Genomic DNA, 25,854 nt, shown 5'->3' on the forward strand with positions numbered 1-25,854 from the left:
CTGCACCGCCGCCTACAGCAGCCCCTGCTGGGACAGGCGGGGACTGGAGTAACTGGGCGCACCCCCCTATAGCCAGGGCACCTGCCCCGCCCCCTGCAGCGCCCCCTGCTGGGACAGGCTGGGTGTACACCCTTCCCACCCGGTGAAGCTTTTTGGGTGGTGGGGTCTCTCCTGCCCCCTGGTTTACGGTGTGTGCATGGGGGGAGCTTGTCTGCGGCTTCTCCCACAGCCAAGGAATATTTAATCCCTATTAAATATGACTCAGCATCGGAACTGGGGGCAGGGTGAGCAGCCCCCTGGTTCTGAAGGGGGGAAGGCAAGAGATGAAATTGCCCCAGCTCCCCTCGGCCCCAGCCGCCCCAAGCAAACGGCCCCAGTGCCCCCCAGCCCTTTGGGGAGCAGGACACTGCTTCACAAGCACCCCAGGGCCGCGCACCAGCCCGGCAGGCAGGCTGTCCCGATGGGTAATGGGGTACAGGCCAGGGGGGTTGGGGTCACCCCACTGCAGCCAGGCGAGCATGGGGGGGCCTGGTTCCGGGACAGGTTCGGGGCTGGGGCAGTGAGTTCCCTCCCATAGGGCAGGGAGATGCCCTTGTCCTGTCCTGTCCTGTCCTGTCCTGCTGGGGGGGGGGTTGGACCACGATGTACTGCCCTTCCCCCTCACAGTTAGTGTGAGCAGCTGGGTAGGGGAATCAGGGTGCGAGCTGCCGACCCCCCCTTCGCTGGGCAGCAGAACCCGCCCCCCCCAGATGCTCCCCTCCCCGGGGGGGCCGCCCTCAGCTGCTAATGAGGCGCTGGAGCCCCTCAGTGGCGGAGGGAGGGGCGGGGGAGGGAGGAGGGAGCAGCGAGCGAGGGGTGGGGGGCGCGGAGCGGGCGCAGCCGACGAAGGGGGGCGGCCACGCACCCGGGGAGCGGCCGGGCAGAGCCGAGCTGCGGGCGCAGGGAGCGGGGGGCTCGGCTCGGCTCGGGGCGGGGGGCTCGGCTCGGGCTCGCTGGCCCCGTCTATGTCTTTTTCTGACTCCAGCGCAACCTTCCTGCTGAACGAGGTAACGTGCCCCCCCCCGTGTCCCCGGACCCCCTCCGCCCTGTGCCCCCCCGCCCTTCTCCCAGGACCCCCCCCAGCCCTGTGCCCCCGGGTCCCCCCCGCCCTTCTCCTCAGACCTGGGAGAACCAGGAGAGGGATGGGGGGGCAGGCGAATTGGGAGGGGGCTGTGGGGGACCAGGGGGAGCTGGGGGTGACAGACAACTGCTGCTGCTGCTGAGTGGGGGGTGCTGTTGCAGGCGGTTGGTTGGGAGGGGAGATTTTTTGTGGTAGGGGCAGGGTGGTGGAGCCCCCCCCCATCTGGTTGGGGTTCAAGGTTCCCGCCCATCTTCCTCTCCCGGCTACCGGGGTCACTTCTGGAGGGAGGGGGCATCTAGCTGGTGGGACCAGACCCAGGAGTCTGGGGGGTGCAAGCGGTGCTGCATGGCGGGGGGGGGGTTCTCTCTCCTCTTCCACAGCCCCCGCTTGCCCCCAGCGTCCAGGGGAGGTGCTGCTGCTCTGGAGCTGTGTCCCCAGGGCTCACTAGGCACTGGGTGGGGGAGGGCAATGGGCAAATCCCAGCCACAGAAGCTCTGGGCTGGGGCAACCCCATCCACTCCCTGCACCCCCAACACAAAAGCAGCCTGTCCCTGCTCCACCCCCGGGCTGGCTCCAGCCTGGCTGGAAAGGCTGGAGGCCATGGGGTGCCCCATGGTGGAGGCTGTGTGCAGTGCCAGGGCAGGGTGAGGGGAAGGTCAGTGCAGGACCCCAATGTTCTTTGTGCTGGGAGCTGGGTGGGGCCTGCCCAAGTGAGACCCACTGGTGGGTGTGTCACAGCCCCCCACCCCCTGCTGCAGTGCCACTGAGGATGCCAGTCTGATGCAGCCCCCCGCTGTCATGGCCCCGGTTCGATCCCCCGTGTGCCGGCATCCTGGGTTGTAGGATGCGCTGCAGGGCGGGGCGGGTGGTGCCTGGGCCATGGGATTCTGGGTGCTGGTGCTTCCGGCTGGGGGTAAACAGGGTGTGGGCAAGGCCCAGGGCGTTTCTCTGGGGGTGGGGGGCTAATGGCGGCTCAGTGGGAAGTGCAGGCTGTTCTCTGGGATGGAAGCCCTCACCCCATCATTTCCCCCTCTCTGGTTTTCCCCTCCGCCCCCTTCCCTTCCCCCGGCCTGTGCAGAAATCTGCTGCTGATAAATTGCTAAGGAAAGGCTTGGAAATGGTAATTACCTTTCCATTTCCACGAGAGAGCGGCTCAGGGGCTGGGAGCCTGGATTCTGGGACTAGGTCTGTGCACAGGGGGACACGGATCCTGGCACTAGTGCACAGGGGGACTGTGAATCTGTGCACAGAGGGATTCTGGCACTAGTGGATGGGAGGAACTGTAAATATGTTCACAGGGAGACATGGATCCTGGCACTAGTGCATGGGGGGGACAGTGAATCTGTGCACAGAGGGACACGGATCCTGGCACTAGTGCACAGGGGGACATGGATCCTGGCACTAGTGCATGGGGGGAACTGTAAATCTGTGCACAGAGGGACACGGATCCTGGCACTAGTGCACGGGAGGGGGTCTGTGCACAGAAGGGTGCATGTCCTCACCCCCCCCACATTATAGGGGTCCCCCTGCTGCTTTGCCCTCCTCTCTGTAGCTACAGGGATGAACCTGCAACCTCTCCCTCCCGCTGCCTGTCTGTCCTCCTTCCCTGGCACCAGCTCTTTGTTCCCCTTCAGCTGTTCTCTGCCTCTCGCTCCTCCCTGCCACGCCCCCTCCCTCCCAGCTCCTGCTGTCCCCCCCCCCCCCCGCGCCCCGCCACTACCAGCCCCATCAGGCAGGTGCAGCTGGGTCCCAGGACCTGCAGGCCCCCAGCCCCCCCAGCTGAGCCCTCCCGTCGCCAGCCCACGGGCAACTGCTGTTGTTTTGTCAGCCCGGCGGGAGCCAGAGCCCCAGGCTCCCCCCGCCCTGCCGAGCAGGGTGGGGCCAATACAGTTTGGGCCCACCTGGGGGGTCCGTCCCACTCCTCCGCTCACTCCTGCTGCTCTCTGAGCCCCCCACACACCCTGGGCTCCTCCATGTATGACGACTCCTGTATCCATGGCTTCGAGGACTCTGAGGTGGTGAGTGGGGTTGCTGACTTTTGCGGGGGGGTTGGCAGGGAGCCCCTTCCCCGCAGGGCTGGGAGCGCCGGGGGTGCTGCTCGTGGTTGGGGGCTCTGGATTTCTGGCAGGCCTCTCTCCACCCACCCTCCGGTTATTTATACAGCCCCATAGCCATGGTGGCATTTCCAGCAGCGCTCCCATAAGGTGGTGAGATCGGGTGCAGGGGGGCTGGTTGCTGAGCAACAGCTGGCACCCTGGGGGGGCTCAGAGTCCTGGATGGGCACTTATGTGTTGGCATGGGGCGGGGGTGCTGTGCTGGGAGGCGTGGGTGTTGTGGGTTACAGCCTCTCCCCCCCAACATGGGGCAGGGGGTTTGTCTCTGCGCCTGGCAGGAGAGTGCCAGTTTTGGGGCGGGGGGGGCTGTAAGCCGTCAGAGATGCTCTTGGCTTTGTCAGAATGTTGTGGGCAGAGATGCTGGGGGGGTGGCACCTGGCATAGGGGGTGCGCTGTGCCCTGAGCTGGGGGGAATGTCACTCTGCAGGTGCCTGGTGTGGGGGCGCCATGCAGAGAGGGGCTGCTCCGTGACCCGGGTTAGGTCATAGCTCTGCAGAGCCCATGGCCGGCCTGAGCTGCAGGGTATGGGAGAGCCCCGGCTGCGCCCACCTGCAGAGGACACCCTGGAGCCGACCCAGCCAGGCCATGGGGCTACGCCCCCCTTGGGACAGAGCCACATGCCCTGCCCCCCACAGCTAGACCCCGGGGCTGAAGCACAGGGCCAAGGAAGGGAGTTGGGGATCAGGATCCCAGCAGGGCAGGAGAAGGCCAGGGCATGGTGGGGATGTGGCAGGCAGGGGCAGAGGGACACAGGGCACCAGGCCGGGAGGGGCACTGGGCAAGAGGGGGGATGGGTGGGGGGAGAATGGGGGTGCTGGGACAAGCTGTGCCCATGGCAGTCAGGCTGAGCCTAGCTCACGCAGCCGGGCAGGATTGGCTGGAGTCGCTCCCGGGGGGTGGGGTGGGGTGCGGTGGGGTGCGGGGGGCTGCTTTTCAGAAACAGAGCTGGGGACCTATAAATATTTCACTGCAGCTTCTGCTTTTGTTCTGGGGACGCAGCAGGAGCCGTTCATTTAACTAGGCAGCTCCCGCCGAGGGGGAGGGGGACAGAGTACACCCCCACTTCCAGCTCAGCCCAGCAGCCTCTGCATCTTCCCCTGCCTGGTGCGACCAGCGCCAGGGTGTCTAAGCACCCAGGGGCACAACAGGGTTTATCCCCAGCAACGCTGCCTAGGCCAGGGGGTGGGAGGGGTTGGGCAGGGCTGGTAACATGTGGGGTTCACAGGGGGAGTTCAGCACTGGGGTAACACAGGGCCAGGGGTTCATGAGGCATGGGTGGGAGCTCCAGGGGACAGGGTGGGGGGAAAGCTGGGGGGGCTGGATACTGTTGGGAGGTGGCAGGGCCAGGGGCGCCGGGGGCATGGGGGAGGCCGGGCAGGGCAGGATGCTGTGGGGAGTGGGGCAGGCTGTCCCACGCTAGCCATGGCTGGTGAATGGGGCGAAGGCTCTGTCCCGCTCAGTCTGGGGGCTGGAGTGACTCAGCAGTAGGTAGTTGGGTTGTGCTTGGTGCTGCCCGGTGGGGGCACATCTGCTTGACTCTGAGGTGCGTGAGCTAGCGCCAGGGGGCCAGATAATCAGATGAAACAACAAAACCGCCCCCCTGTGAGGCTGCTGCCGCCTGGCATTTCCCAGGGTCTGTGGTGCCACAGGGAGCCCTGGGCACGGGCTGTGAGGAGCGTGGGTGACATGGGACCTGGTGGGTCCTCTGGGTCTGTGTTCCCAGCCTGCAAAGGGTTAAAGGTCACTACAGGGTCAGTATTTCCGCAGGGGGCACACTGAGCTGGGAAAGGAAGGGAAGGTGTCTCTGGCTGGCATGGGGGGGCCGCGCCCCTTAGCAGGCTGTGAAAGATGGTGAGGTCTCCCCCCCCCGTTGTTACCCTCCCCCTTCCATGCGGAGCCAGAGGGTTCATAGTGCCCAGGCTTGGGGGGCAGGGCTCCTGCACTGAATAATGGGGCTGACCAGCGGGGTAGAAATACACCGGGGCTGGAGTGAGTCACCCACACAGCCTCTCCCTGTGATCGGGGTGTTCACAGGGCTGCCTGGAGGAACTCAAACCCGAAATTGCAGAACTGCTAACTATGGTAACCTATCACTGAAATCTGCCTCCGCCCCAGTCAAGGACAGGAGGGGAGCAAATGTGACGCCAATTTTTAAAAGGGGCTCCCGAGGGGATCCCGGCAATGACAAGCCAGTGAGTCTAACTTCAGTCCCAGGCAAACTGGTAGAAACGATAGTAAAGAACAGAACGATCAGCCACAGAGACGGGGAAAAGCCAACCTGGCTTGTGTCAAGGGAAATCGCGCCTCACCAATCTATTACAATTCTTTGAGGGAGTCGACAAGCATGTGGACAAGGGGGATCCAGTCAACCAGCGCAGCTGGATTTTCAGACTGACTTTGACGAGGTCCCTCATCCGGAGGCTCTGAAGGAAACTACATGGCTATGGGATGCGAGGGAAGGTCCTCTCCTGTATCAGTAACTGGTGGCAGGGTGGGAAGAGGCCAGTGGGAACCCCAGGGGTCTGTACTGGGCCTCAGGCTGCTCAACACCTTCCTTAATGATCTGGGGAAAGGGGTAAACTGGGACGATGGTTAAGCCCAAAGCAGGCTGTGAAGAGCTACACAAGGACCACCCAAAACAGGGTGACAGGGCAAGGAAATGGCTGCTGGAATTCGGTGCTGGGCAGAGCAAAGTAACTCGCACTGGAAGAGAGAATCCCACTAGCGTCTAACGTCGCGGCAGAACGAGAGCTTGGAGTCACCTAAACTTCCGCTCCATGGGCAGGGAGGCAACCCCAGTCCCCCCCAACCCCCCGCCCCAGCCAGCTGGTACCTCTGGGATCTGCCGTCATGTTTGTTCATTCACTCCCCCCCCCCGTAGACCTGGCAGGCGGGGAGCGAGAGGAGCTGGCAGCCACAGCGGCTTAGTGTTTACCCCAGGCGGGTGCTGGCACACCCTCCACTCGCTGGCATGGCCCTGCCGCTGACTTCACCCTCCCCGGGGGCGGGGAGAGGCTGGAGCCTGGGATTTGCTCCCTCTGCCATCTGGGGATGGAGCCCGGGCCAGGCGCGGAGGAGATGCCCAGCAGGGTGGGGAGGGGGGATAAGGGACCATCTCCCTCCCTCCCTAGGGGCTGCACCTGGCCCAGGCTGCTCTCCATGAGCAGGGCTGGGGGAGGGCAGGAGCCTGAGCTGGGGGGGGAGGGCACAGCAGGGCTGTCTGACGCCACCAGCTGCTTTGTGCCTGCCGCCTCTTAAAGAGACATGCACAGCCCTGGGGTGGCTGGCCTGGGGATCCCCCTACGACATGCTCCCCATCCCCCAGTGCAGACACACCAGCCCCATGTGGCTCCCCCCATCTCCCCTGTCCGTGCAGCACTGGTGCAAAAATTGACTTGTACCAGTGCATCTTACCATTGCCTTGGGGCATGCACGGCTACAAGCTGCACTTCACACTAGCAGCTCCACTGGGGGAGGGGGGAGTCGCAGGGGGGGCAGCTGCATGGTGTTATTTTTAATCACCTAAGGGGCTGTCAGCAGTACCCACTGCCCTGGAATATCCCAGGGTGGGTCTGGGGGAGTCAGTGCTGTCTGTGGGAGCGCAGATCTCGGTGGACTTTGAGAGGTGGGGGTGGGCAGAGGGGGGCAGGCGTCTGGGCACAGGGCTATAGCCTCGCTGTGCCGGGGAGCTCCCTGTCCTGCGGTGATGGCACTCAGGCTCCCCTGCCCCGCAGGGCTCAGCCGATTCCTACACCAGCCGGCCGTCCCTGGACTCAGACGTGTCCCTGGAGGAGGAACGCGAGACGGCCCAGCGCGAGGTGGAGAACCAGGCACACCACCAGCTGGAGAGGGCCAAGGTAGCCAGGCAGGGGCCAAGCCGGGGGCAGCCCTGGCTCTGCACAGGAGGGGCGCTGCTGGCTGTACCGGACCATGAACCTGGGGCCCTCTAGGCTCTTCCTCACAGCCTGCTCCAGCAGCAGTAGAGGGCTTGGACATGCAGCTGGGCAGCTTTGCTGCCAGCCACTGGGGGCAGCGGTGAACACACACAAACACGTGTGCCCACGCTTAGCCAGATGATGGAGTATCATAGAGGTGAGGGTCCCGGAGTCCGGCCCCTCTCCCCTTGGCCCATCCAGCATGGCATCCTCTCCTTCCCACTGCCCAGGATCAGGCCGGGGGCCCATCTAGCCTGGCCGCCTGCAGTTGCCTTTGCCTGGAGGTCAGAGGGAAGTGGGATCCCTCGTACCCCTGGTGCCATGGTGTGACGCTGGCCAGCTCCTGGCCGCAGATGGCATGGTTGGGGGGGGCATGGACGCCCAGCTGTCCAGTACTGACCCCCGCCCCTCTGCTCTCCTCCAGCACAAGCCAGTAGCGTTTGCCGTACGCACCAATGTCAGCTATTGCGGAGCCCTGGATGAGGAGTGTCCAGTGCAGGGCTCCGCCATCAACTTTGAAGCCAAAGACTTCCTGCACATCAAGGAGGTGAGTCTGGAGTTGGCTAGAGGGGAAGGGGCTGGGAGCCAGGACGCTTGGGTTCGGATGCTGACTTTGCCACCAGCTCCCTCAGGACTGGGCCCAGGGCCAGCTACTATGTCCCAGGGCAGGGGGCTTGGTCTTGCCCCCACTCCCCTGTAACAGCTCCTGCGGGTGTCTCCCCAGAAATACAGCAATGACTGGTGGATCGGGCGGCTAGTGAAGGAGGGGGGGGGTGTCGCTTTCATCCCCAGTCCCCAGCGGCTGGAGGCCATACGGCTGAAGCAGGAGCAGAAAGCCAGGTAAAGGGGCCAGCGGGGGGAATTTTATGGGCCTTTCCCCCTCCCCGGCAGCCTGGCCCCCTCGGGTCAGCGTAGCCACCTGCAGAATGGCCACGTTGCACCGTCAGCCCCACAGCCCAGAGCTCTGCCGTTGAGCTAAAGGGCAGCTCCCTTAGCCGGCAGCAGTAGCAGGCTGTTACCCTATGTCGGAACCAGCTGCAGGGGCGGGCATGGCACGCGGTGCTCACTGTGTGGGCATATTACACACACAGCTCCCGGTGGATACCCCTCCTCTGGGGCTTTACCCCCCACCCCCGCGGCTTCCCCTCTACTCACTGTGGCTTCTCCCCAGGAGATCTGGCAACGCCTCTGGCCTCGGGGACCCCAGCAAGCGGCGATCGCCTCCCCCGTCCTTAGGTAACAGCTACCCCACAGGCTGGTGGGCAGGCCCCATGCACAGCCCCCTGCCCCCCAGCACAATCTCCCAACCCCCTCCCTTCACACCCAGCTCCAGATCCCCCACCTCTGCACACAGCCCACCCCCCGCCTGCCCTCCCCCCTCACACACACACTACTCAGCTCCAAGTGGGGGACATAGGCCAGGCTGGAGGGGCCCTACGAGCTGATCCCTCCTCCCCTGTGAACTCACCCCCTGGGGCTGCCGAGGGGCCAGCTGCCACGCCCCCTAGATCCCCTCTGGGGCGAGGCACTGGCTTCACCCACGCTGTGGCCCTGGCCTGGTTGCACCCTGGGCAGCCCCTGCCAGTGGGGATCATGGGCTGGGTCTTGCAGAGATAGGTGCGAAGTGGGGAGCTGCCACTCAGCTCACTGAGGGAGAGGGCCGAACACAAAGCTGGCCAGGCGAGCTAGTGACCCTGGGGGAACCATGCTCAGGATTGTGGCCTGACCCCCTGCAGTCAGGGGGACTCCGGGTCGACCCCGCTGCCCCACACTCAGTCTCCCCCAGCCCCTCGGTCTCTGCGGCTCCCACTTTGCTTTCACCAATCTGTTTCTTCTTTCCTTTCCAAAAAGCTAAACAGAAGCAAAAGCAGGTGAGTGTCAGGGCAGGTTTTGCCTGGTTGCCAGCAGTGGGCAGCGGGAGCTCTGCACACACCCTGCAGGCTCAGAGCGGGTGCTGACGGGGGGAACGCCTGAAATGAATGCAGCCATTTCTGGGGCACAGCACGCCAGCATGTAACTGCCGAGCTGCCGTTTAGGACCAGAGGGGAAGGAGAGATCCCTATGCTCAACTCAGGCCACAGGGTGGGGGTTAGGGAAGCCCAGCCTCAGTGACCTATGGGGGTGTGGATTTGGCCAGGACACCTGGGTTCTCTGGGGATCTTTGATGAACACCAGCCTGTTGGTTCTAAGGCCCCTCCAAAACTGGCCATCCAGTATCCCTCTGTCTTCGCCTCCGGGCCTGTTTCCCCCTGCACTGAGGGGCCTTCACCTGCCCCCAACCTCTCTCTCTCTCTCTCTCTCTCTCTCTCTCTCTCTTTTGCAGGCGGAGCACATCCCACCCTACGATGTGGTTCCCTCCATGAGACCGGTGGTGCTGGTGGGCCCCTCCCTGAAAGGATATGAGGTAGCAGGGGGTGTGGGCGGAGCATCACCAGGGATTCCCCAGCAATGGCCCCGCCCCCGGCCCAGCAGGTGCTGGAAAGGGCAGGGGTTGTCTGGCAAAGGGGAATAGCAGCTGAGAACTGGGTGAGATTGGGGGCGCCCCGCAGGGGAACCAGGACCCCCATTGTTTGTGGGGAACCCTGTTGCTCAGGGAAGGGGAGATGCCCCATTGCTGGGGGGAGGCAGAAGGAGGGAGAGGAGCCCCATTGCCTAGGGGCGGGCAGGGCCCAGGCAATAAACTGCGGGGACCCCTCTGATCGTGTCGAGGGCTCCATGTGGCAAGGAGATCTCCCAGGCACCTCCCCCCCTTATGCCATGGTCAGCTCCTGGCACAGCACCCCAAGCAGTAAGCACTGCCCCCCCTCCGGACCTCCTCTGAAGTTTGTGCTCCCCTTTACGCTGCCTTCGCAGCTACCCTGGGGCCAGAACCCCAAGTCCCTGCTCCCAAAGCCCAGGCCCTGCCATTCAGCTAAGGGAGAGTCCCTGCCTGCTGTCGGCAGGAGAGGGGCTTTGACACACAGTGGAGAAGTTCAGACCCCGTCCAGCAGTGGGCAGCAGTGCACGCAGTCACCCCCGGACACGCCTGCATGCAGACACAGGCCCAGTGGCTCTGTCCTTCTCTGCACCTGCCCTGGCTGGGCTCATCCCTCCGCACCCTCCCCGGAGCCCTGCTGCCCACCATTACTGGCCCACGTGACCGCGGCGAGCAGATGGCACGACTGCGACATCCTGGCACAGCCGCCATCTCCCTCCCGTCCCAGCCAGCACATCCTTCCCTGGTAACATCAGCTGCCCGGCCATGCCCGTGCGGGAGGAAGGCTGGCACAGGACTTGCCCCTCATTGACACCCAGCCCCTGGGGAAGGGCATGACCCCTCTATGGGCTGGAGCACCAGGTTGGCGTAGGGCACCTTCCATACGCCTGGAGCTGGCTGACTGCACTGGGTCTTTCTGCCCCCCAGGTGACGGACATGATGCAGAAAGCGCTCTTTGACTTCCTCAAGCACAGGTTTGATGGCAGGTGAGCTCTCCCCCCCCCCCATGCCCTCCGTCTGAGGTGTCTGTCCCCCTACCCCCAAGCCATGGGGGCTCGACTCCCCCTTGGGGCAGCCCTGAGCCCAGCCAGCCTGGGGTGTGTGTGTGTGTCAGAGCTGCCCTGGCCCCCAGGAGACAGCCCTACCCTGCCTGTCACCCTCTCTCCCTCGTCAGGATCTCCATCACCCGCGTCACCGCCGACCTGTCCCTCGCCAAGCGCTCTGTCCTCAACAACCCGGGCAAGCGCGCCATCATCGAGCGCTCCGCCACCCGCTCCAGCATCGGTGAGTTGGGCTGTGGGCTGTCGGCAGAGCTGGGGTAGCCACTCCCACACACACACCTGGGGGGCTGGCGGAGAGGCAGCAGCCTCCCCCAGGGGCCCACTGGCCAGGTCAGACTGGAGGCTTCCAGATGCAACCCCCCGGCTCCCTGAGCGAAGGGCACAGCTCACCCCCCACCTCCGCTGGACGCTCCGGGACCCTGGGTCTGGGGGGGCAGAGATTGGCTACGGGCTGCTTGGGCCAGGGTAGGCAGAGAGCCAGGACAGGCCCATCTGGGACCCAGAGCTCAAAACCCCTCCCCAGCCGTGCCACACGGCTTCCCTATGCTGTGTGGGGCCAAGCCGTGGCAGCAGGAGGCACCCCAGGGAGGGGGCAGAGAGCCGCCAGCAAGGCAGAGGGAGGCAGGAGGGAGGGGTGCTCCCCTCCCCAGCCTGGCAGGGCTGGGGAGGCTCACGCTCTCTCCCCCCACGCCCCAGCTGAGGTGCAGAGCGAGATCGAGCGCATCTTCGAGCTGGCCAAGGCCCTGCAGCTGGTGGTGCTGGACGCCGACACTATCAACCACCCAGCCCAGCTGGCCAAGACCTCGCTGGCCCCCATCGTGGTCTACGTCAAGGTGTCCTCGCCCAAGGTGAGCGGGGGTAGGGGGAGCCCCTAGGGGCCAGGCCGCACCATCAGGGCTGTGCTGGGATGGGGGGGCTCAGTGGGGCCTTTCTTTAGTGATCTCCCATCCACACCTGAAGGGGGGGCTCCCCATGGGGAGTGGGGGGCTCTGCCTGGCCCAGGGCTGGGGGGCCTGCATGGGGAGCAGGGGGCTCTGCCTGGCCCAGGAGACGGTGACAGTCCCACTTTCCCCGGCAGGTGCTGCAGCGGCTGATCAAATCCCGGGGCAAGTCGCAGGTGAAGCACCTCAATGTACAGATGATGGCAGCAGACAAGCTGATGCAGTGCCCACCGGTGAGCGTGGGGCCGGAGGTGGGACCCCCCTGCCCCCCCAAACTCACAGCCCTGGCTGTGCCGTGCAGCCAGGTTGAGCCTGGTGTTCCCATGCAGGGCCCCAGGGCACGGGGCCAGCCAGCCCGCTCCAGGCCGCCCTCCCAGCCCAGCCCAGCCCAGCCTCCCCCCTGAGCAGGCCCTTTCCTGACCCCCAGGAGCTCTTTGACGTGATCCTGGACGAGAACCAGCTGGAGGACGCCTGTGAGCACCTGGCCGAGTACCTGGAGGTATACTGGGGAGCCACACACCACCCGCGGGGCAGCCAGCCCCTTCTCACGCCGCCCGCCGCCATCCCGGGCCTGCAGGTACCAGGGCTCGGGGTTGGCACCAGCCCCAGAATCACACACAGGCTCTGCCCAGAGCCCGGCCTGCACCACCCTGCCTCCAGCCAGCATCCCCTGGCTCTGGCAGCCCCCTCCCTGTCCTCAGGCAGGGGGCCAGGTCCCTTCCTGCCAGCTGCTGCCCCACATCCCAGAGGTGGCTGTACCTTGTTGAGCGAGGGACCACTGCACAGCCCCCCTCCCAGAGCGCTCTGCCTGTGGCTAAGGGGGCCGGGGCAGTGATGGGCACAGTCCCCCTGGCCCCCTAGAACGCCTTGCCATGCTGCACCCCCCTCTGCACTGCTCCCTGAAACTCAGAGTCAGGCACAGGACCCCCAGGGGCTGACGGGGCTCCCTCTGCCCCCTGAGGTGAGGCAAGCCCTCCCCACCCCAAGCTGTTTGGCAGGGGGAGCCCCCCAACTGCTGGGAGTCCCCCCGCACTCTGAAAGGGGGCCCTGACCCTGTGTCTCTGTCCCCCAGAACCAGCAGCTGCTGGGGGAGCGGGGTGGCGAGCATTCCCCCCTAGAGCACGACAGCCTGATGCAGTCGGACGAGGCGAGCGAGGCCTCCTGCAAGACCTGGGTGGCCACCTCGCCGCGCAGCTCCCAGCACCTGGAGGACGAGTATCCGGACGCCTACCCGGAGCTGTACCAGCCCCACCGGCACCACAACAGCAGCCTGCACGGCGCCAACGGGCACGACTCGCAGGACCGGCTCCTGCGGCACGAGGCCGAGCAGAACCACAATGACAGGCACTGGCAGCGCACCAGGCCCTGGGCCAAGGACAGCTACTGATGAGCATTGCCCTGGGCTCAGGGAGCCTAGGCCCGCCCCACCCCTCCCCACTGTCAGACCAGCCCCATGAGCCTGCCTCCCGGCCCCAGCACTGGCTGACCTGCCCCACTCTGCCTCCAAACACAGCCCCCTTGCCCGGCCTGCAGCCCCGCAGGTAGCTGGTATACCCAACTGACCTACTGGGGGAAGGAAAAGCCATCTGTCCTCAGGCCCCCTGCTAAGCATTGCTCAGACAATCTCCCTAGAGGGAAACCCCACGGACCCCTGCCAGGGCCCTGTTCCCATCCTGTCCAGCTGTGAAAGGAGAGGGCTGGGAGCCAGGACACCTGGGTTCTATGCACTGGCTGAGCCTTGGCAAGTCAGGCCCCTACTCCAGGCCTCAGTTCCCTGGTTGAAGCTGCAGAGCTGGCAAGTGCTTGCTCCAAGCCCCTATGGCCCCCTTGCCCTCTGCTATGGGGCTGGGCTCCCTGGGGCAGGGCCTGGCAGTCCAGCGAACAGGGAACAATTTTCTAAGTGCAAAACCCACAGGGGAGGATGAACAGCCTGGACGCTGCCCCCCTCCCCTCTTTCAGTGGGGCTCAGCCTGCCCCCCACATCCACCGGGCTTGGCCCCACCACCCGCACCCCGTAACCACTAGCACCCAGCCAGGGCCCAGAGAAGCCTGGACATACTGCACCCCGCCACCCTCCGCTGGATGGACTGGGAACGGCGTGCCTGAGGGGGGGCATAGGTGCTACCCGGCTAGCTGCAGAGGGAAATTCCCCCCGGCTGGGGCCGTGGGGCTGCGCTATGGGGGCAGCTGGAGCGAGCCCGTGTGGAGGAAGCACTTACGGCCCTGACACGTGTAGCCTGTTTAACAAAGAAGCATTTGCAGTTTAGAGATGGTGTTTGTGTGTCTTCCAGCTGGAGCCAGGCACCAGAACCCCCCAGCCTGTGCTCACCAAGGAGGTGGGGAAGAGAATAAGGGGCCAGGTGCCAGAACCCCCTGCCTGTGCTCACCAAGGGAGGGAGGGAAATAAGGGGCTGGGCGCCAGAACTCCCCTACCTGTGCTCACCCAAGGAGGGAGGGAAATAAGGGGCCAGGTGCCAGAACTCCCCTACCTGTGCTCACCAAAGGAGGGAGGGAAATAAGGGGCTGGGCGCCAGAACCCCCCTGCCTGTGCTCACCAAAGGAGGGAGGGAAATAAGGGGCCAGGTGCCAGAACTCCCCTACCTGTGCTCACCAAAGGAGGGAGGGAAATAAGGGGCTGGGCGCCAGAACCCCCCTGCCTGTGCTCACCAAAGGGTGGGGGCGGGGATGGGACAAGGGGCCAGGTGCCAGAACCCACGCACCTGTGCTCAGCAAGGGGCCAGAACCCCCGCACCTGTGCTCACCAAAGGGGGGGGACAAGGAGCCAGGTGCCAGAACCCCCCAGCCAGTACTCACGGAGGGGGAACAAGGACTGTCTCCAAACCCCCCCTCCCCGCTGTGGGGTAAAGCTCTTTGCAGGTGACCCTAGCAGCCCAAGGGATCCCACTGAAACATTCAGCAGCTCCCCACACTTCTATGGGCTCTGTGGGTTGGGGCCAGGGCTGGCCTGTCATTCCTTCCTTGAGGCTTGGTGGGGCTGGAGGGCAGGGCGGGGGCCCTGTCCCCTTCCCACATCAGGTCTGGCTCTTCCCTGGTACCCCTTCCAGGCACGCAGGGGAAGGGGGGGCGCAGGGGCACGGCCAGTGTGCTGCACAGATGCCAATCGGCAGCTTTATTCCTGCTTTTCACTTCAGATTCAACAATTTATACATAAAAAAGAGCCCAAGCACCATGTCCCATCAGTTGATGGGCACACAGGAAACCCCCCCTCACAAAAAATAACCCCACCCCAAAAGACAACAGGTGCCAGCAGAAGCTCCTGGGAGCTGGTAGGGGCCAGATCACACACCGCTCCCCCCCCACCGCTGTCCACATATCCGGGGTAAAGGGTTTGGCTTCCCCCCCTTAAAACCAGGGGGTGGAGGGCTCTGCCCCCTTGGGGCCAGGGTCCCCCCTGGGGGGAGGCAGCCTACGAATAGGGAGAGTGGAGGCTACAACTGGGGGGAGGAGCTGACTGGTGGCTGCACAGGGATCCCGGGGCAGGGGGGCGAATCCAGCCCCTGACACTTCCTGGGAGTCAGGCGTGTCCCGTGCGTGGATTTGATCCGGATCAGGAGCCAGGCAGAACCCCACCCCGCAGGGGACCGGAGTAGAGCCGGTCTAGTTTGGTCCCAGGGGTTCTCCTGGCAAGCACTGCCCCCGGTGGAGCCCCAAGACCCAGCACGAGGGGCCTGGCTCGGGCTCCAGGCTCTGTTTAAAGCTCAGGCCTGGGAACGCAGGGACAGAGTTGCTGCCCCAAAGGGGGCCTCTTCCTCCATCCGTCCCGCCTTGACCCAGGGGCTGGGGGTCACAGACGACCTGCAAAGCTCCCCACTGAAGGGGCAGGCTGGTTACAAAGGCCAGGCAGCCCCTGGCACCCCAAGTCTCCTGGCTGGCAGTAGATGGCAACCGGGCAGCCAGGTCCCAGCTGTCGAAGTCCCACGGCTCCCTGGGACTCACGCAAAGATGGTCTCCTCCCGTCTCTTCTTGGTGAGGATGGTGCCCGGCTTGTGCTGGGCATCGGGGTGGTTGGCCAGCTCCGGGGGACATGACGACACCGGGCTCTCCAGGATGGCTTGCTTCAGGTCGTAGAAGACCGTGGAGTCCTCCTTGGTCAGGAAGGTGATGGCCACTCCGCTCTTGCCGGCTCGGCCCGTACGGCCAATACGGTGGATGTAATCTGCAGAGAAGCACCACGGTCAGATGGTGATTTGCCACTGAAATGCAGCCACCTCTGGAGCGGGGCTCGGTTGCGGATAAAACAGAGCTTGCTCACCTGCCACTGAAATGCAGCCACCTCTGGGGTGGGCCATAGCAGCTGCGCAGCAGCAGCACAGCCAACTATTGGGCAGGTGGGGGGGAGGGGGGGGATTTTAGGAAGACAGAACAGGATCACCCACGCTGGAATTCAGGCAGAGCATCAGGATTAATCAATTGCCCTGGGATCTTTAACGACCCTCTGGTTTGTCTCCTCTGAAAGCTGGTGCGTGCAGCTGTCGGGTGCGAGAGGAAAGCCCTCACTGAGCCCCCCAACCCTGCAGCTCCCTGTCTTTTCCTGGCTGTTGCCCATCTAAGTCCCGAGTCAGGCCGACCGTGCTTAGCGGGGGAGAGACGGGTCTGCGCAGTGGGGCAAAGGGAAGCCTCCCTCGAGGACAGCCCTGCCCCTGAGGCCGGGACTCACCTTCGATGTTCTTGGCCATGTCGTAGTTCACCACCATGGAGACGTCCTGGATGTCGATACCGCGTCCAGCCACGTCCGTGGCCACCAGAATGTCCTTGGCACCGGCCTTCAGGTTGGAAAGGGCGAATTCTCGCTGCTCCTGGCCTTTGCCGCCGTGCAGGGTGCAGGCGTTGTACTGCGGGGGGGAGAGAGGGAAGACCATAGTGCAGGGCTGGGGCAGGAACTGACCGCAGGGCTGCCCACAGCTCAGCACGGGGCCAGCGGGAGAGATGCAAGAATTCACCAGCAGGCTCCAACCCCTGCTGGAGAGCCTGGGAGACGGGGTGGATCACACGGTACCTGTCAGCGTGCACCCAACAGCCCCCCGGGCTTGGAGCCTGCCAGCTGATCACGCTGCCCTGCAGACGTCTCATCCACAGCCCACCCGCCCGCAGGGCAGTGGGGGAGAGGAGGAAGGGGCTAGATGCAGAATGGGCGCCCTTCCCCACGCAGCCCCCACACAGAGGCCCCAGGCCAGCGAGGCAGACCCTGGCACCTGTGGCTCAGCAGAGGGATGCGGGAGGCGCCCCTGCAGGCTGGACGGGACTCCGACCCGAGGGCTGCAGCGCAGGATCTTCCCACGGGGTGGGCAGTAATGCACTGCGAGTTCAGGCAACCTGGCCAAGCGCGCCAGCAGCAGGAACCCGAGCCATAGAGGGCTGGTCAGGCCTAGTTTTGGGTTCTGACCCAGACCCAGTATCACCTGGGTCGACCTGACCCCTCCCCACTGAACCCAAGTCAGCGCTGCCACCTCCTGCCCACGGGGCTGGCACAGCGGCAGCAGCTGTGTACCCAGCCCCTGCCATCCACTGCCCCGTGGTGCTGCGCGCACCGTGGCGCTGCGACTCCCGTTTTCCCACCCGACCCACAGAGCAGCACTGGGCTCTGCCAGACGGGCAGGGGCTGGGACTCGGGGCTCCAGGGGGCCCTAGAGCCGCTTAGCCCGGCCCGGGCCCCACAGGGCCAACATGGACACTTCTCAGGGGCTGGCACATACCCCCATCTTCTCCAGGGACTTAGCCAGCACGTCGCAGCCCTTCTTCTGGTTGACGAAGATGATGATGGGCGGGTCGAAGCCCTGCTCCAGGATGGCCAGCAGCTTCTTCCTGTTGGGGGGGGCAGAGAGGGGATTGTCAGCAGGCAGTCCCCCCAAACCTCACCAGGCTTTGAGTCCCCCCAAACCTCACCAGGCTGCCCTCCAAAGTGCCGTCCATTTCTTCACCGTGCTCCAGGACAGACCCTGCCAGAGAGCCCCCGTAGGAACCCGGTGGATTTCCCGATGCCCTGCCAGGCGAGAGCCCCCACCCTCCTACCTCTTCTCCCCCTCGGACATGAGGAAGACCTTCTGCTCCACGCGTTCGTGCGGCTTGCCGGCCGAGCCAATGTAGACCACAGCAGGGCGGCGCAGGTAGCTGCGGGCCAGGCGCTCCACCGCTGGGGGCATGGTGGCCGTGAACATCACAGTCTGCAAGAGAGGGCCCGTGAGTGCAGCAGCTTCTGGGGGCTCCCCTGCCGCCCCTCCCCCCGGGCCGGTGCTGGGCAGTGAGGGGGTATGGGACCCAGCTAGGCAGGCCCAGGACACACTGGGACTTAGGGGAGAAAGGCCAGTCGAGGGGCAATTCAGCCCTGTCTGTGCTCACCCAGCATCCACTTGGGGTCCAGGACCTCACCCCTCCGGACCTGGCTCCCAGCCCCATGTCTGTCCCCCTCTCCTTGGCCCCAGTCTCCCTGGGGCTTGTGCTTGGCTGCAGCGTCCAAGCCCTGCTGACCTGTCTGTACTTGTGCTTGCCCGACTCAAAGTTGGCCAGCATCTTCTCGGGGTCCTCGGCCTCATCGGTGTCGGGCTTCTGGTTGGTGACAGGCATGTGCTCCAGGATCTTCTGCACATCGGGCTCAAAGCCCATGTCGATCATCCGGTCCGCCTCGTCCAGCACCACGTAGGTGCAGCGGCTCAGCACCAGGTAGCGGTTCTCCAGCACGTCAATGAGCCGCCCGGGCGTGGCGATGACGATCTGCAGGGGGCAGCAGGAGGGTCAGAGCCTGCAGAGCCCAGCCCCTCGCCCCCCACAGCCTCGGCACTCACCTCGCAGCCCATGCGCAGTCTGAAGCCCTGGTCCTCCCGGGAGATGCCCCCGATTACAGCTACTGTGCGGATACCCAGAGGCTTCCCAAACTTGATGGTCTCCTCCTCGATCTGCTGGGCCAGCTCGCGGGTCGGGGCCAGGATGATGGCGTAAGGGCCCTGGTCCGATTCCTCGATCCTGCAGGCGACGGAGAACATGTGGGACCATTTCCCTCATGAGCCAACCTTTTCCACACCCTGGGAAGCCCCTCTTGTCCCCCATACCCCTGGCGTACCAGGGCCAGCCACCCCTCCCCTGCTCGGGGAAGGCAGAGCAGCCAGTCGGCCTCACCTGTCGATCTTGGGCAGTGTCGTGATCCACACCAACAGTGGGATCAGGAAGGCGGCCGTCTTGCCGCTGCCGGTCTCAGCCACGCCGATGATGTCGCGGTTCTGCAGGCCAATGGGGATGGCCTGGCGCTGGATGGGGGTGGGCTCCTGGATGGATGGAGAACAGAGACTCTTAGGACGGAGAAGGACCCCTGTGCCCAAGTCTGGTTTCACCAAGGAGAGATCAGGGGGCTGGGAACTGAACACAGGAGTCCTGGCTCCCTGTTTGCACTCCCCACCCGATCAGAGACTAGAGTCCTAGGTCCGGACCCAGCACCCACCACCAGGCCGAGCACCCACAAGAGCCTAGTTCAGATCTGGATCCCCATCAACAAAGGGCCAGTCACCCCTTGTCCCAAGAGGTTGCGGGGCAGGCCCAGGCTCTCACCTTGTAACCACACTTGTCTATCACCTCCAGGATGTGCGGGGGCAGGGAGGAGTCTTTCCAGGAGCGGATGGGGTTGGGGATCTTGCCCCCCTTGGTGGTGATGCTGTAGTCCTCACGGAAGATACGCCAGTCCCTGTCCGTCATCTCGTCCAGCTTCTTCTGGGACCAGTGCCGATCATCCCAGCGCTGCTTGGCCTCCTTCTTCCGCAGCTTGCGCAGCCGGGCCCTGGCACCAGGGAGGGGAGCAGCTCAGGTCTCACCCAAACTCTGCCAACCAGCCCAGAGACTACACATCCCAGCATGCACTGGGCCACCCTAAGACCCACAGAGGCTCCACATCCCAGCATCCCAAGCCTTCCCTGAACAACCCTAACCCATCCCCGCGCCCACTCAGCCCAGGATCTCGGGCCCAGCAACGGCTGATTCTGAGAAGGGGTAACCCAGCCCCGGCCGAGCCATGTGTGCCGGTGGTGGCATCCTGGCCCCCAAACCCGACCCCACAGTGGGTCACTCACTCCTCCTGCTCCTTCTCCTCCAGCGTCCGCCTCTTCTCCATCAGGTCCCCGTAGAAGCGTGACTGCTCCCGTTTCTGCTGCTTCAGGTCGATGCCGGCAATGAAGCCCCTGCCCAGCAGCTGTACCTGGTGCCGTTCCTTGTACCTGAGGGAGAAGACATAGCCTGCTGGCACGGGATCCCCCGGCAGATCTCAGCGCAGTGTGCCCCCCTCAGTGCCCCCTGGCAGACAGGGGCGCCACTCAGAGCAGGGTTAGGGGCCAGGTTTGGTCCCCATTACCGCAGTGCAGCTAGCCAACCTGCTATTTCACACCCCGCAGGGGCGGGGAGTTCCCCCTCCCTGGGACTGCTGCATCCTGACTCCCACACTTCCCCGTACCCTGCGCTAACCACTAGCCTGACTCCCCTCCTGGACCCAGGAGTTCTGACCCCCCCCCCCCCAGCTCCAACCACTAGATCCCACTCCCCTCCCAGAATGGACGAAAGAACCCAGGAGTCCTGGCTCTCTGCCTTCCCTGCTCTACTAAACTGCCCCCCATCCCAGCAATGCTAGATATTCCCCCCCAACCCCTGTATGGACAGCCTCTGTGTGCTTCCATCTCCCCTCCTGCCTCCTACAGACCCCAGTCTGTAGGGGGGCCACAATCCGGCAGCGATTGTCCGATCTGCCCTGCCCCGCACTACTCACAGCGGGTTGTAGTCGATGGACGTGTCCTCTGACGCGTCCCATTCAAAGACGAACTTTCGGTCATTTAAGTGCCGGGTGCGTCTGCGCTTCTTGATCCCACCCAGGTACCGCTCCTGTGAGGGGAGCCCAGCCATCAGCCCCACCAGCTCAGCCGTCACCCCCAGCCTGGCCCTACCCTAGAAGAGAGGCTCAGTCCCACTGAACCCATGGAAAATGAGGCCTGGGAAAGGGGAGGGACTCATCTGAGGTCAGAGAGAATCCAGAGGGAAGGGAACCCAGGAGTCCTGAATCCCAGCCTCACCCCTTGCTCTAACCACTAGCTTCCCAGGGCCAGGATAGAACCCAGGAGTCCTGGTCCCCCAACCTCCATTCTGGCCCCAGACCCTTCTTCCTGCACTGTCAGGCTCTCAAGTCCCGAGTGCCTCCTTTACCGGTTGCAGCACCGCGACTCCCAAGGAGCCCCGGCACGGCGGGTACCTTGATGGCGTGCAGCTCCTTGCTCTTGTCCTTCTCCTCACGGATTTTCTGTCTCCCCTCCTCATCCTCATTGCCGTTGGTCTCCCTCTCCATGCGTTCCCGGCGCTCCCTGCGCTCGCGCTCCTGTGGGTCCTCTGTGGGGGGGCAGACACAGGACATCACACACCCGGGAAAGAGGAAGGGTGTTCCTTCCCAGCCTCACCCCCAGTAGGAGGACCCCCCGGAGCACACTGGGGGAGAGGGGGAACTTACCCAGCATCTTCCTCCCTAGATCCTGAAACTGCTTCCTCTTCTTCCTCTCATCCTCCAGCAGCCTCTGCCGCTCCTCCACCTCCTGCTGTCGCCGCTTCAGCGCCTCGGCCTCCCGCTCAGCCTTGGGCAGGAACTTGGGCTGGAGGGCGGAGGGGGCAGTGAGTGGGGCACCAGGCCTGCCCCCAGAGCCGGGGCAGCGCAGGCCAGCACCCACACAGCCTGCCCAGGGCGGGGGGGAGGGGGGAATATTCTCACCTTGGCCTCAGCGTCCTCTTCAGCTTTCTTCTTGGCCAACAGCTCCTCCAGAGACAGAGGCTGGGCCTGGAAACACAGGGAGTCAAGCCCCCGGAGCCAGCCCCCATCCAGGATCCCTGGCACACCCTTCAGCCCAGCTGCCCCAAGCTGTGCCGGGGGGGGGGGGGAGACAGCATGCAACCCCCTGGAGTGTCTAAGTGCTTGGGGGTCCCCTGCACCAGCCTGGAACGCACCGTGCCCATCCGAGACACCAGGAGACTGAACCAGGCACGAGGCTGCAACGGGATGGGGGTTGGGGACGGGGACTCAATCCTATGGCTGCACGTGCAGGGAACACACCTCCCAACCCACAGAGGGGCAGCTCCCTGGGGGCTCTGGAGAGACCTGCCCGGGATCCATGCTCAGCCTAGGCTCCAAAGCAGAAATGCTTGGGGGACAGGGACGGAATAGCCAGACTTGAGGGAGGGCCCCAACTGCTACCGGGGGAGGCGGGGGGTCACTGCGCCCGAGACCCGGGGAGGGAACCCAGGGGTTGCACAGAGGGAGAGTACAGAGGCTGCACGTCAGGACCAACGAGGCGCAGGAGCAGGAGCCGCCTGCTCGGTGCAAGGAGCCAGCCCCGGCAGATCCCCCCACCACAGCTCCCGTGGCCCCTCAGCCCTTTTGGGGGGGGGGGGAAAGAGCTCCACCTGCCTTCCCACCCCCACTCCCACCTTCTCCTTCTTCAACGCCGCGTCCTCCTCCTCCTCCCCCCTCCGCGAGTCTCGCTCCCTCCGTGATTTGGAGTCTTTGCCTCGGCTCGGGGACAAGCTTCTGAGTGAGAGAAAAAACGGACATGAGACGCTCCTACCTCCACTCCCGGGCAAACTCTCCCCCAACCCCGGCTCGACACCTCCATTGCCCCCCATCCGGCAGGGCTGGAGGCCATTAGCCCACTGATCCTGGTCCCACACTCGGCAATCATGGCAAGGGCTCTAGGAACAGACAGGGCCCCATTGCTCCCACTTACTCTGAAACTGCCTGGGAAACCACCCAGCTTCCTCCTGGTGCAGGGCCACTCGGACTGGGCTCTCAGCTGAGCAAGCTCGGGCCAGCTCCAGCCTTTGAGAGCAGGCCATTGCCAGGCAAAGCCCAGAGGCAGCAGAAAGTGGGGCTGCTGGCTCAGTAGGGGACCTCGATCAGTGCCCCACCTCGGGGGCAGAAGGCGTCGTGCTGCTCATGGAGGAGAATTGACACCAGAGCCCTTCCCCACTCACCCTTGTTACAGGCTCCACAGCGCGACAACAAGAACCCCAACGTCCCCCTCCAGCCCAGCAGGGTCCGTTGGACTCTGCTCATTTCTGGTTTTAACCAGACACACAGAGACGCCTGTGCAGTGCTGCTGTATGGTGCGGAGCCCCAGAGGTGGCTGCATTCCCAGAGACGCTCCCGTGACACCGTAGGCATGGGCAGGAGGAGTCGGGGTGCAAGGGTTTACCTGGAGCGTTTCCTGTCCTTGTCTCGCCGGTGTCCATCTTTCTCCCGCTCGCGATCCTTCTTATTCCGCTCGCGCTCACGCTCTTTGTGTCTCCGGTCCCTGCGAGGGCAGAGCCCCAGGAATCAGTTACAACCCAGCCTAACTCCACAAGCAGCCCCCCACCCCCTCCTCCAAATCAGAGCCACAAAGAGCCCCAGCCCTAGGCCCTCCCCCAGACCCTGCACCTTCCCCCTGCACCCCCTTCTGGTGCGGCCGCATTCCCCCCGCCCCTGCCCCCGCCTTGTCACCTCTCCGCTGACTTGGACCTGGAGCGGGATCTGGACCGGCTGCCCCGCCTCCTCTCCCGGGACCGGTGCCGCTTCCTCTCCTTGGACGGGGAGCTCTTCCTGTCGCGATCCCTGTCCGGGGAGCGCGAGCGTTTCCTCTCCTCCTTGGGGGGCGACAGGTCCCGCTCCTTCTTGTCGGGCACTTCCCCAGCCATCTGACGGGGCAGGAAGAGCCCTTAGCAGTGGGGGGACCCGCCCCTGGCTAGGACCCACCTCCCCTGGGCTCCTCAGGCCTGGCACCGCCCCCCCGGGCAAGACTCACACGCGGCACAACATGGGGGGCTGGCCCCAGGGTGGGGGGCTGGATGGCTCAGGGGGGCTGGGAACGGGCCCGGGGTCTTTCCATGTTATGGCCTGGGCAGAGCAGTGGGGGGCCTGGGCGGTTCACGGGGCGTGGACCCTTTTAATTCTGGGTTAACGGTAAACTGGTTTACCCTCCCCCCGCCCCGGGAGAGAACCCAGGAGTCCGGGCTCCCCTCCACCCCCCCGCCCCGGGAGAGAACCCAGGAGTCCGGGCTCCCCTCCACCCCCCCGCCCGGGGAGAGAACCCAGGAGTCCGGGCTCCCCTCCACCCCCCCGCCCCGGGAGAGAACCCAGGAGTCCGGGCTCCCCTCCACCCCCCCGCCCCGGGAGAGAACCCAGGAGTCCGGGCTCCCCGCCCGGGGAGAGAACCCAGGAGTCCGGGCTCCCCTCCACCCCCCCGCTCCAGAGAGAACCCAGGAGTCCGGGCTCCCCTCCACCCCCCCGCCCCGGGAGAGAACCCAGGAGTCCGGGCTCCCCTCACCTCCCGGCACCTAGTAGGCCTCACAGCCCCTGCGCAGCAGCCGCCATCTTAGCGACTCACGCCAAGCCCCGCGCAGAGCAGCGGAGGGAGCCGCACGGCATGCCGGGAAAGCGAGTCCGGGCCGTCCCGGCCGGCAGCCGGCGCTTCCCCGCCGGAACAACAGATCCCAGCAGGCACCGCGCGGCCCGCCGGTGGAATGCTGGGAAATGTAGTTCCCGCCCGTCCTCCAGGGGCTGAGTGCGAGACAGCGCCTCCTGCTGCCCCACCCCACTACTACCCCCACCCTCACTACTGCCCCCAGCCTGCCCTGCTGCCCCGCCCGACCTGCTGCCCCCACCCTCACTACTGCCCCCAGCCTGCCCTGCTGCCCTGCCCCCCCGCTGCCCCCCACCCTCACTACTGCCCCCAGCCTGCCCTGCTGCCCTGCCTCCCTACTGCCCCCCACCCTCACTACTGCCCCCAGCCTGCCCTGCTGCCCCGCCCCCCTACTGCCCCCCACCCTCACTACTGCCCCCAGCCTGCCCTGCTGCCCCGCCCGACCTGCTGCCCCCACCCTCACTACTGCCCCCAGCCTGCCCTGCTGCCCCGCCCGACCTGCTGCCCCCACCCTCACTACTGCCCCCAGCCTGCCCTGCTGCCCTGCCCCCCCGCTTCCCCCCACCCTCACTACTGCCCCCAGCCTGCCCTGCTGCCCCGCCCCCCCGCTGCCCCCCACCCTCACTACTGCCCCCAGCCTGCCCTGCTGCCCGCCCCCCCCGCTGCCACCCTCACTACTGCCCCCAGCCTGCCCTGCTGCCCGCCCCCCACCCTCACTACTGCACCCAGCCTGCCTGCTGTCCCGCCCCTACTGCCCCCACCCTCACTACTGCCCCAGCCTGCCTGCCTGCCCCGCCCCCCACTGCCCCCACCCTCACTACTGCCCCCAGCCTGCCCTGCTGCCCCGCCCCCCTACTGCCCCCCACCCTCACTACTGCCCCAGCCTGCCCTGCTGCCCCGCCCCCCTGCTGCCCCCCCACCCTCACTACTGCCCCCAGCCTGCCCTGCAACTCCGCCCCCCTACTGCCCCCACCCTCACTACTGCCCCAGCCTGCACTGCTGCCCCACCCGACCTACTGCCCCCACCCTCACTACTGCCCCCAGCCTGCCCTGCTGCCCACCCCCCCTGCTGCCCCCACCCTCACTACTGCCCCCAGCCTGCCCTGCTGCCCCACCCCCCCTGCTGCCCCCCACCCTCACTGCCCCCAGCCTGCCCTGCTGCCCCGCCCCCCCGCTGCCCCCCACCCTCACTACTGCCCCCAGCCTGCCCTGCTGCCCCGCCCCCCCTGCTGCCCCCCACCCTCACTGCCCCCAGCCTGCCCTGCTGCCCCGCCCCCCTGCTGCCCCCCACCCTCACTACTGCCCCCAGCCTGCCCTGCTGCCCCGCCCGACCTGCTGCCCCCACCCTCACTACTGCCCCCAGCCTGCCCTGCTGCCCTGCCCCCCCGCTGCCCCCCACCCTCACTACTGCCCCCAGCCTGCCCTGCTGCCCCGCCCCCCCGCTGCCCCCCACCCTCACTACTGCCCCCAGCCTGCCCTGCTGCCCCGCCCCCCCTGCTGCCCCCCCACCCTCACTACTGCCCCCAGCCTGCCCTGCTGCCCCGCCCGACCTGCTGCCCCCACCCTCACTACTGCCCCCAGCCTGCCCTGCTGCCCTGCCCCCCCGCTGCCCCCCACCCTCACTACTGCCCCCAGCCTGCCCTGCTGCCCCGCCCCCCCCCCCACCCTCACTACTGCCCCCAGCCTGCCCTGCTGTCCCGCCCCCCTACTGCCCCCCACCCTCACTACTGCCCCCAGCCTGCCCTGCTGCCCCGCCCCCCCGCTGCCCCCCACCCTCACTAC

The 25,854-nt window shown here is 65.5% G+C and overlaps 2 protein-coding genes across 4 annotated transcripts; one reads left to right on the top strand and one right to left on the bottom strand.

The window, feature by feature from the left end:
• The first annotated feature begins 918 nt into the window (after positions 1-918).
• Positions 919-13,534, top strand: CACNB3 (calcium voltage-gated channel auxiliary subunit beta 3). 2 transcript variants are annotated; one of them, XM_038378487.2, is made up of 13 exons: positions 919-1,046; positions 6,969-7,091; positions 7,594-7,716; positions 7,894-8,009; positions 8,341-8,405; positions 9,021-9,040; positions 9,493-9,573; positions 10,573-10,631; positions 10,820-10,929; positions 11,403-11,554; positions 11,785-11,880; positions 12,075-12,224; positions 12,720-13,534. In XM_038378487.2, exons 1-13 carry the CDS (start codon positions 1,005-1,007, stop codon positions 13,032-13,034), a joined length of 1,452 nt encoding a protein of 483 aa, XP_038234415.1. In that variant the 5' UTR covers positions 919-1,004; the 3' UTR covers positions 13,035-13,534. The 2 variants fall into 2 exon arrangements, with proteins under 2 accessions (XP_038234415.1, XP_038234413.1); XM_038378485.2 differs by lacking the exon at positions 919-1,046 and adding an exon at positions 2,842-3,138.
• A 1,217-nt stretch (positions 13,535-14,751) lies between these two features.
• DDX23 (DEAD-box helicase 23) lies at positions 14,752-24,286 on the bottom strand. Of its 2 annotated transcripts, none has more exons than XM_038378468.2 (17): positions 23,977-24,286; positions 23,154-23,347; positions 22,867-22,965; positions 22,103-22,202; positions 21,390-21,455; positions 21,135-21,273; positions 20,883-21,016; positions 20,406-20,518; positions 19,720-19,863; positions 19,205-19,430; positions 18,779-18,924; positions 18,448-18,625; positions 18,134-18,376; positions 17,678-17,829; positions 17,362-17,470; positions 16,326-16,500; positions 14,752-15,824 (listed from the first exon to the last, which is right to left on the bottom strand). In XM_038378468.2, the coding sequence occupies exons 2-17, from the start codon at positions 23,345-23,347 to the stop codon at positions 15,601-15,603; spliced, it is 2,442 nt and encodes an 813-aa protein (XP_038234396.1). In that variant the 5' UTR covers positions 23,977-24,286; the 3' UTR covers positions 14,752-15,600. The 2 variants fall into 2 exon arrangements, with proteins under 2 accessions (XP_038234396.1, XP_043362374.1); XM_043506439.1 differs by having other exon boundaries at positions 22,103-22,199; positions 23,977-24,224.
• Positions 24,287-25,854: the final 1,568 nt, after the last annotated feature.

Source organism: Dermochelys coriacea, chromosome 20 (assembly GCF_009764565.3).
Source record: "Dermochelys coriacea isolate rDerCor1 chromosome 20, rDerCor1.pri.v4, whole genome shotgun sequence".
Taxonomy (NCBI): Eukaryota; Metazoa; Chordata; order Testudines; family Dermochelyidae; genus Dermochelys; species Dermochelys coriacea.